The sequence below is a fragment of the Thamnophis sirtalis genome, unplaced genomic scaffold, assembly GCF_051295495.1.
Source record: "Thamnophis sirtalis isolate CommonGarterSnake01/CBP01778 unplaced genomic scaffold, rThaSir2_p1.2 scaffold_5, whole genome shotgun sequence".
Lineage (NCBI taxonomy): Eukaryota > Metazoa > Chordata > Lepidosauria > Squamata > Natricidae > Thamnophis > Thamnophis sirtalis.
The window spans coordinates 51,303,021-51,313,898 of NW_028261385.1; the positions used below are offsets into that span (position 1 = coordinate 51,303,021).

General features: G+C 35.4%; 1 protein-coding gene across 1 annotated transcript in view; it reads left to right on the forward strand.

Moving 5' to 3' along the window:
• The window catches only part of KCNN2 (potassium calcium-activated channel subfamily N member 2), a 75,159-nt gene extending 64,488 nt beyond the window's left edge, over positions 1–10,671 (forward strand). Inside the window, exons 7-9 of the mRNA XM_014062059.2 lie at positions 1,193–1,320; positions 7,359–7,428; positions 9,985–10,671. Coding sequence (XP_013917534.2) covers positions 1,193–1,320; positions 7,359–7,428; positions 9,985–10,272 — 486 coding nt within the window. The 3' untranslated portion in view covers positions 10,273–10,671. The remainder of the gene's footprint in view (positions 1–1,192; positions 1,321–7,358; positions 7,429–9,984) is intronic.
• Positions 10,672–10,878: the final 207 nt, after the last annotated feature.

Below are 10,878 nucleotides of genomic sequence, written 5' to 3' on the forward strand. Positions count from 1 at the left end.
CAGTTTTTAAGTTTTGAAGGATCATATCAATTTTAAGTACAGGGTCTAATGTCACGTGAGCAAAAACTTCTGAACAAAGAGAAAACATTCTGTTCCTGTATTTCCCCATCTTCTTCCTGCTTCCCCCCTCCCCTCCCCTCCCCTCCCCTCACAGCTTTCTGGTGAAAATTACTACTGAATTCACCTTACAGTTTAAAAGAAGTTTAAAAAGAGCATATTAGAAAATACCAATCACGAAATCATAAATGATAGTGCGCATAAAGAAAGAGATAGAAGACATTCCTAAGTCCTTGTACTATTCTGCTGATGTGAACCACTCCAATCTACTCTGTGTATGTGGTCCAATTAGGTAGATTTGAAGAAGTTGTTATGGATGGAAGTCTCAGAGCATAATCCAAAGATAAGCATAAGGGGAGTGTGTGTTTGTGTGCATGTGTGTGTGCGTGTGCATGTGTACATGTTCCAGTTAAAAAATAATTTAAATTGCAGTACATGCATTGAATCTATTTATATGTAGCAAGTACATAGTGTTATGTCTGAAATGTACTTTCTGTTTGCAGATAATATTAAATAGACTTTTAAATGAAAGTGTTTGGAAACAGCAGTTACTGTTTTATTCTTCTGCATTGCAACTTTTAATTATAATCAGTTCTCTAGAAATATATGTAGAGCATGTTCCAAACCTTTAACTTTATTTCATCTTTTTTCCCCCATGGAGAGAAAACACTCCATGGCAACACAAAATAAAGGAGAAATTCCTCCATATGGAGAATATGGCAGTAGGCCAACATGTTCATCACACAGGGGAGTCTGCAGAGTATTTTTTTTAAAGGCCACAATGGTACATTTGAAGCGCCACTCATATTTGTATGCGTGGCAGACATAAAAAAAGAAGCAGAACCTTGATTACATATCAGCATGGTTGCCATCTTGACTTTTCTTATCCTTACATCTTTGCCTGTATCAGGCAACAAGGTGAAGGGCAACAGGTGTTTGTTCCTTGAAGAAACAACCAAAGGAAGGCATAAAATAAGAATAGTTGTTATCATGAGCCATCTAAAACACTTTTCCTCAGAAGGGTTTTCTCCAGTAAATGTTTATGATAGAAGATATGTTCAGGAAAAATCTTGGAAGGCATATAATTTGAATTCAGACATCCTGATGTATGTTTGATTTTGTTTTTGTTAAATAGGTGAAAAATGCAGCTGCCAATGTACTCAGGGAAACATGGTTAATTTATAAAAACACCAAGCTGGTAAAAAAAATAGACCATGCAAAAGTAAGGAAACATCAGCGCAAATTCTTGCAAGCTATTCACCAGTAAGTACTCCTTGATTTGTCTGTTTTGTCGTTGTGAGGCTGTTGTGATAATCCCATAGCTTTGGCTTCCAGACAACTGCCTCAAATGTGACTTTCTGTTTATTCCATTTAATATTCCATAATGTTCCATATATGGTACTGCATTAGATACTGAGCATATTTGCCTATTTAATGGAGCTTCCTTCGATTTTCCTCCTATTTCATTCTTTGATATGCCCCAGATCTGCTCCAAAGGATTCTGTCCTTTGAAACAGATTTTGGGCAGGCTGGGAAGAATAGAAGAGAGAATGGGGAGGGATGATCGGTTGGATGATATATTGGCAGATTCCTTTTTCCAACAGAATGGCATGAATAAATAGTACTCTTTATCTCAGGAAGAAAGTTATTTCTTTCTGAATATGCATTTCTGCTGAAAGGAAACAAAAACAAAAAGAACTCTGCCCCAAAATTCTGCAGATGGATATGCATTCATATAAACAGCCTAATCTACACAAGAATTATGCTATAGCTCTAAAACCAAAGATATCAAAGGCATGGCATGAATATTTGTGGTGGTAGGAGAAGGGAAAATGAATGGAAATAAAAATGTTGCATGCAGCCATATCCATCCCCTTTACCTGGAACTTTTCAATATGAATTTTTTTGATTACTTAAAAGCAAATGCATTTCATATATATGATTGTTTAGAGTATAAACTGTGCTAGTACATTAGATGACAGATAAGAATATCTGGAGGATCATCTTATCATTTAATGGGAAGTGTTTAAACTGAATAAATAATATTGGTATTATCCCTTAGGTTAATATGATCAAATCAAAATATTTTTATTACAGCCATTAAAGGTTCTGGCAATATGCCAATTGCATTTTATGAGTTAAAGCTGTGATGATTTGGAATGATCAACTTATTTAAAAAGCAATATGGCTAAAATCTAAAATAAGATTTATATTTGGTAAAAAAGAAAAAGAAACTTGTTGGTTCCACTTTAATATAGAAAATATAAGAACAAACCATGATTTTGAGGTGGAAACTTTGGAAATTGCAGGCTCTTTGTAAATAAAATAAAATAAAATAAAATAAAAGGAATACATGTTCCACATTATATTTCTGTCTTATGTACATTTTTGAGAAATAGTCCTTTGCTGTTTTCTCAGAAAAGGGAGGAACCACTAGGTGTCCATACTAATACCAAAATCTTGATAAGCAGAAAGTGTTGTGCTGTCATGTTTCTATATGACAGTTACACACAAAATAACCTGTTTTAAGTAATCTTAAATTGTGCATCCATATCTGGAGTCTGAATCAGAGGTGGGTTGCTCCTGGTTCAGCCAAACCAGTAGTGGCGATGGCGGGAGGTCCACCCACCTTCCCGGATGCTTCTGCGCATGTGCAGAAGCTTGCGCGTGAGAACGTGCAAGAGTGTGGGAGAGCATGAGCGAACTGGTAGTAAACCTGTTAGCACCCCACCACTGCTCTGAATCCTAATGTTAACTATGATTTGCTGAAAGAAGACATTATACAACTGTGGTTTCAAAGTGACTCATTTCAATAGATCATGTTAATATTATTAATAAATTGAGCATCATTAAAAGTTGTTAAGCAAAACTGAAAGCAAAAGTTTCCAGTCTCTTCATCATGGCTGTGAAGACCATGGAGCTCACTGTAATATATAAAGCTAATTTAGGGTTTAGCATAAGTTTAAATAATTCCAATAAACAGTAAACATTTGTTTACTTCTTCTTTTCCTTTCACTGCATCTAGAGTAAAAAGGGAAATGGGAAATCTGTACAATGAACATTTTGATCATGGCTCTCACTATGGCAGGCGTGAATTTAGTCACATATATTATATGCCAGAATGAAAGAGAGAGAGATTTTGTAAATGACTTTTTTTTTCTTGTGCTATTGATTTGACCATATTAAATAGTTGTAATAGTATTTCCTTTTCAGCCTCAGTAGAGTAGAAGAGGCTGAATTAAATCAATGGTTATTTAATATGCTCAAGCAAAATTCAATACCTATAAATATTTATGTGGTTTAGCAAACATGAGGTTCAACAATGCTGTATATAGAAAAGGGCATAATAATATAAAATGAAATATGCTTTCAAAAATATGGTTACATGAAATTTTAATTCCTTTATTTTTTTGCTTGAAATTTAGTACCTAAATTTCTTTAGGTACTTTGGAAGGCAAGAACTGGATATGAGAATTGAGAAATATAGTATATCTGAGCTCAGATCACATTTCATAGTGATACAGTATATAGTTGTGCATGCTTCGAATTAAGTTGGACATATTTACAACTGGATGTAATCTCTAGAGAGAACTAGCAGATAATCAGTCTGTGTATTATTACATTTAATGCTAGTTGAATTCACAGCAATGATTAGCCCCTAAATGGAACAGGATGGCAATTAATTGCAGTAATTTCTTATTTCACTAGAATGCAATTTTAAAAAATTCTTTTTTAAACTTACCATGCTTTCTGCTAGTAATAGTTCATATTTCAAGAAAGATGTTTGAGCCTCCCTCCTGAAATAAAATTATATTCTAAAAGCTTTGCTCCATTTATTTCAAAATTGCTGTATAAGGGTATGCTTCTTCTGCTATTGAGTAGGAAATAACTTAGAACCATATTTTATCATCTTCCTTTCATATGCAGAGTTCTCCTTCTCTTGGCCTTTCAATGATGCCCGTGTGGCATCACTAAGTCCTACCACATGTAGGAAATAACCTGTTTCTTCCTCTGAAGTTATCCCTTGCGTTCTCATACTATTATTGGCCCTCCCTTTTGGACTTTGGTGCAATTGTTCAAAAAAAATTTAATTTGATGATGACATATCCCAAACAGACCACCTTCCCAATCGGGCAGTGAATGTTGGGGAGGGGGTAGGAATTATTGCTCTGCATCTACTTTAGAAAAAACACACTTCAGCATCTCTTATGCCTTTGTTTTTCATTTGAAGAGCTTAATGCCCTGTTATACCCCTGACTTTCACATCACGGTGACAAACTGCAGAAAGTGAGACAAAACCAATGGTGGGTGACCTGGGATGTATGGATACTCCACTGGGAACAGCTTTCAATTGCTTTCCATATGCCCATCTCCCGAAATATTCCACCAATTCTTCCATCTTTCTTTCCTACCAGGAAAATTCTGGTCAAGAAAACAAAAACTGAATGGCTCTGCAGTCTTCTTTTGGTGGTAGCAAACGAAGCACCCTTTTGTTAGGAGAAGGAGGGAAGATCAAACTTCCATCACAGAGATGTACAAAGCATATTGCTATTTTATGGTGATCCATTTTCCCATTGATAAAAGTCATGCTGGGAAGGGAAGTTAAACTTTTATGTTACCCCTGTATTACTTTGTATATGTATAGCAAGGAATGTGAATAGAAAGCAATTAATTCAGTTGGGGTGAAATGGGGGTGTAGAGGTGTAATGGTACAACAATGTTATCTTACATCTGAGTTGGGCACAGATTTCATTAGGCACGGGCCCCCTGGCGCCATAAGGAATACGTGAGAAGTGCAAGCTATACAGATCCAATTGCATTCACTTGAAGACCATCCCCTGTACTGATTTGTTTTAGAAAATGTTACAGTTTCTTTTCTTTGTTTTGTCTTTTATTTCAACAATGAAACTAGAGCTCGGAAGTAAGTTGTGTGAGCTGTTCCTTTAAAATTTGCAGAATTTACCTCTGTCTGCATGCAACAAATGGATACTTTATTTGTGAATTTCTATAGTCTGGTTGCTACTGTGGAACTGCAATCCAAAGTCATGAATTTTTTCTGTGATAAGTGAAGTTCAGAAGGGATGAATCAGAGTATCAATATTTCATAATTTACAGAGAAAGATCCGACTAGTTTCATTTTAATCTGACTGTTGCAGCTAAGAAAATAATAGTGTAAAAAGGTTTTCCTCTCACAAATCATATAAGGCTAAGAACAGCCATATCTTGAAAGATAGAAATGCTCTCTTAGTAACACACAGTTGTGAGGGAAAAAATCGGAACAGATCTGATACTTTTCCATACTTGTTCCATATGTCATATGAGGAAGAAAGGAGTAGCAATTCTAAATTTCATAACTGGCCTTTTTGTTTTCAAAAATAACTGACAATCTAGTTTTAATACACTTCTGAATGGTTGTACAGACAAATCAACATGCCTAAAAATAAATTCAAATTGTGTTTATTTAACTGGCACTCTTGTTTTATTTCCCTTTTTGGTTTATGTTTACAACCACACAGGATCTTGTTAGATGTTTGCTCATATATTCTTCCTCTTCTGACATTATGAGGTTGAGCCTTATCTCCTGACAGTAATGATGAGTTTGTGCAACTACAACCATATTTTCATCCTCATTTCAAGCCGGCCTTTTAAAGGGAATTAGGGATCTTCTGAATTCTGGCCATGTGAATTAGCTAGATTTCATTCTGAAGAAATAAAAGATGAACAAAAATTCCATAGGTATCTATCGGGAAAGGCTATATAATACCACTTTTAAGATAAATTGATTAAAATATGTAAATAAAAGCATTCCAAATTATGTAACGAAAGCAATTCCAGTGAGGTTGATGGAAATGACTTTGAAAAAAAGAACAGAATAAAATCTCTATCCATCTGAGGTTACTGGTATTTCTTTAATGAGATATAGATTTTCAAATATAAAAATATAGAGCCCGGACAGTGACAAATGAGAACTATGTTATGGTCTGAATAACTTCCTCATGCAGTTATCAGCAGTGGGCTATGTATTTAAACCAGTGGATTGTAGGTTTTTGCACAGATGCCTTTATTGCCAGTGCAACCCAGTGGTGATAAATGGCCACCTAGAAAATAATCCTCCAAGCAATTATTTGTGACCATTGATTTCCAACATAAAGAATGTCCTTATCTGTAGGATTTCCATATTGGCGTTGGTAGAGATAACAGTTCCTGGTGCACAAAGTAAACTACATATAAACTGCTTCCTCTTATCGAATTAAAGAATGCTTGCATATAAAAACTCTGAATGTACTTTGGTGTTAATAAGGAAATTTGAAAAAAAATGCAGTAAAAAACAGTGTGGTGGAAAAGGGAACCACAAAATAGTTATTTCCGTCTTCTCCCCCTTTTGAATCATGAGGACAAAAGAGCTGCCAGTCTTTGTCAATCTCAAATCAGCCTCTTTGGGGCGTAAAGTTTGAGCATAAACTTTCGTATTACAATGCAGCATAATATACCCTGTTTTTCCTTTCTTACCATGTTCAGTTAATTAGCACGAATGGAATGACTTAGGCATCAAGGGAAGGATATACCCAGGGGTCTCTTTTACAGTATACCCATCTGATCTGCCTAATGTTCCATCTCAATCACTGACAGATAAACAGGCTAACTAAACCAATTAAAAAAAATTATTCATGCAGATTTTTTTTCTAAAGTACTTAGGTAAGCCACAGCAACAAGGACAATAATAACATATTAACATAATATGTTATTAATAATATAATAATGACTAACATATTAATCATTTAGCTGCTGGTCAGATAAAAGTTTTTACATATTGAGAAGGAACTCACTTATCACTGTGTTTTCATCAGGTTCAAACACCTCCTAACCAAATCCATTTCAGACTGAAGAGGGCTTTTACCTGTATCTAATCATGTAGGCATACGGAAGAAGTATAATTACTTAAGGTAACAATGAAGAAATTACTCATTACTTCCTATGACTACTTGCTAGGATACAGGAGCTTTAAGGAATGTTTTGGCTTTCTTTCATATACTATGGATAAATCCTTACTCCCCACTTTGAATTCAGCGTTAACCATGGCAATTAGTAGTTTCGGGAACATCACATTTTCTTGCTCTCTCTTTCTTTTTTGCGGTGTTAAGGAAGCATGCTCTTCATTGTACCCAGACACATAACCAGTTATGACTGTACACAAAGTATTCAAGACATTGTCCATGCAATTATTTGTTTAGATGCATGCCATATACAGGTCTTTTGAGCTTTCAAATAAGAAATATCTGACTTGGATTTCTATCTTTTAGATTAAGAAGTGTTAAAATGGAACAGAGAAAACTGAATGATCAGGCAAACACTTTGGTGGACTTGGCGAAGGTTGGTACAATGTTATAAATGACGTACAGTACTTTTGTCGATCAACTTTAATTCATTTCTGAGCTTTGAGATTCAGTAGAAATTCATTCAATATATAATTAGAAAACTTGAGAGACAAAGTGGTGTAGTGATTAAGAAGTTGACCTGGCACTGAGAAGATTCTGTTGCTAGTTCACTATCAGCTATGAAAATTTATTGGTTGACTTTGGGCCAGTCACTCTCCTTCAGGCCAATATAGTTCATAAAGTTGTGGAGTGCAAAACTGAGAAGGGTGCGTATGGAGCACCACTGGACCTCCAGAATGAGGCAGGGTATGAATTTAATATATAAATAAGTGAATCTGGAATTAAACCTACATAGGCTTTGGTCCCACTTCAATTTTCATGTGTAGGTGTAACTTTGAGCCAGACTTGACTTCTGATGACTGCCTGGATAGCCACCAAGAAGTCATAAGAATTCCTAAGAAATTCATGATGTAAGTGTAACACGGTACCCAAAGCAATTTCTATACACCACTTGACTGAAAGTCTACTTGAAATTGCTGCACATAATTAGCATTCTCTGGATGTGTCTGAAGTTCTCATATACAGTACTATCTTTGGAAATAGTATGTTTGAAGTAGATAGCTTTCCAGTTCTTTATGTTTAACAGAAGGTTTCTTTAATAGTAGATTTATCATTACTTTTTTCTGACACAAAAAATATAGCCATCCTCCAGAGAAGCCTTAATTATCTCTCTTAAGCATTGAGGCTGACTTTGCTATCAATTTAAGCAGCCAGGTGGATAGGGTTATTGCAGGAGGTAACCCTTATTTTTTCAAACCTTCTGTCAGTATCCTTCAAATCCTCAAAATGAATATAACTTAAAACTATACAACAAGGAACTGCCAATTTACATCATAATCCTCTGTCCCAACTCTGAAGTTTAGGTCAAGTTGAATTCAAATTACTTTATATTGCAAACTGCAGATAACAAGCACCATACTACTCTGGTTCCTTATTCCCACCCTCCTGAAAAAAAGAGAAATCACACAGCAACTCTGGCCTATTCTCTATTCATTTTTCACTGCCTTCACTAACATGGAATACTGCTCCAGAAAAGGCTGTAGTTGGTACTTGATTCAGTTTATTTTGAGATGTCATCCTTACGTTTCATTCTGGATCATTGCCCTCCCTATTAAAACAGCAACATAATTAGTATTAAGGCTATCATGCTGCTTGACTGCTTGACTCAGTAGAAGGCAAGATGTAAAGCAAATCAAGTTGACTGATACGGTTTGTAAAAGATATGTGGATGATTTGAAGCAATAGTACCTGTTTCTGGGGTATTCTGTGTTCTTAAGTGGGAAGGTAAATCTCCAGGTCCCTTAAGTTCCTGGGATGACATGTTTTAACCAGCTCACTATTCCATGAAGGTTTATATCAGCAATCATCTCAAAGATGACCAGACTATAATCTGGTCATAGCAGCTGACTCATCCAGAGTCGCTCTCCTCTGTGATCATGAAATCCATTAAATTTAGAGTGAATCCTGCTGTTAGTGTAGGGCCAGTGAGTATGTAAAGGGTGCATGGGAGATATGAACACAATATGTATAAACTATAATGGTTGTGTAAGGTAGAGGGTGGCAGACACTGAGGAAAGGCCAGTCAGCTATTAGGACTCTATGTTGTTGGGTTTTTATGGTGGTGATTGATAAAAGAAAAAGAAGAGAATGTTTAACTCTGATTAATCAAAAGGGTTTTGTTTTGTTTTGATTTGATTTAAGCCAAGGGTTCCAAGTGAGAGAAAAGACTCTTATCAGGTAGTTGCATTAGGTTGTTATTTTGATTTGTGTAAATGCCAGGGCTTCTTCAATCAATACCATATTTTTGCATTTTTGTTACACTGCCTTTTCTTGGACTGGACCTTACCACATTGCCTATAACACTTACCTATATTATACTCAACATCTCTTTTCAATCAAAGAGGAGCATTTCCTGCTTTGCTCAAGGTTAGAGGAATTCTGCAATATAACAGATGATAGACTTTGTAAACCCCTTAGTTGGCTCCTGGTGGTAAAAAGCACTGGAGTACCACGTAGCCAAGAGACAGAATGGGGAATATGGGATAGAGTTTAAGGAATAATTTTGTGCTATATAGAAAACAGGAAAAAATACCCCTGCATAATGTGCACTGGCACCTTTAGGAAAATAACATTTTTCTTCTGGTAATATTGGAGAAAAATGAAACAATTGATCTACTAAAATCTATTTCACAGGCAGAGAATCTTTACAGCTTCTGGGATAAATAGATTTCTAGATATGCATGATTCACGTTTGTGTATCTTTATTCTTCTGAGGAATTTTTCATGCTTGACATGTGGAAGTGCTCCACCAAAAATTAATAGCCTCGTTTCAATGCAATATGTAGCATACAAAAATAAGGAAGTAAAATAGTTTGGTTTCAGTTGTGAATCTATTTGTGTGCATTCTCCTTGTTTATGAGTGAAACATTGGAAAATACTGCTGAAAAATCTTGTTGGCATAATTTATTTCATCTTTTCGTTCTCCTTTTAGACTCAAAACATCATGTATGATATGATTTCGGACTTGAATGAACGAAGTGAAGACTTTGAGAAGAGGATTGTTACTCTGGAAACAAAACTGGAAACTTTAATTGGTAGCATCCAAGCTCTCCCTGGACTGATTAGCCAGACAATTAGCCAGCAGCAAAGGGAATTTCTTGAAGCTCAGATACAAAATTATGATAAGCATGTAACCTACAGTGCAGAACGATCAAGGTCCTTGTCTAGAAGACGAAGATCTTCCTCTACAGCACCACCCACTTCATCAGAGAGTAGCTAGAAGAGAATAAGTTAACCACAAAATAAAGACTTTTTTGCCATCATATGGTCAATATTTTAGCTTTTATTGTAAAGCCTTATGGTTCTAATCAGTGTTATCTGGGTTCTGATGTCAGAATTCTGGAAACCTGAACACAAGTTTTAGGCCAAAATGAGTGAAAACACACTCACTCACTCTTTCTTTCTTTCTTTCTTTCTTTCTTTCTTTCTCTCTCTCTCTCTCTCTCTCTCTCTCTCTCTCTCTCTCTCTCTCTCTTTTCAGATGCACAGTGAATGCACCTATTATTGCTATATAGATTGTTCCTCCTGTAATTTCACTAAATTTTTATTCATGCACTTCCAACAAACTTTATTACTACTACAGTATATAATATAATAAAAGGGTTACTTTCTGCACATATTTGCTTGGTCACTTTGACTTTAACATTCCCAGCTTTGGGTTTTTTTTAAAAATGGAAATGTAGAAAAAATGCTTTAATTATGAGAAGGCTGAGCTTTGACATTCTATGCAGGAAAGGATCTTAGAAGTGATGCATTAATTTAAATTTAAAATTAATTTAAAAGATTGAATGGTCTTTATTTAAAATTTTGCTTTTATTTTTGCATT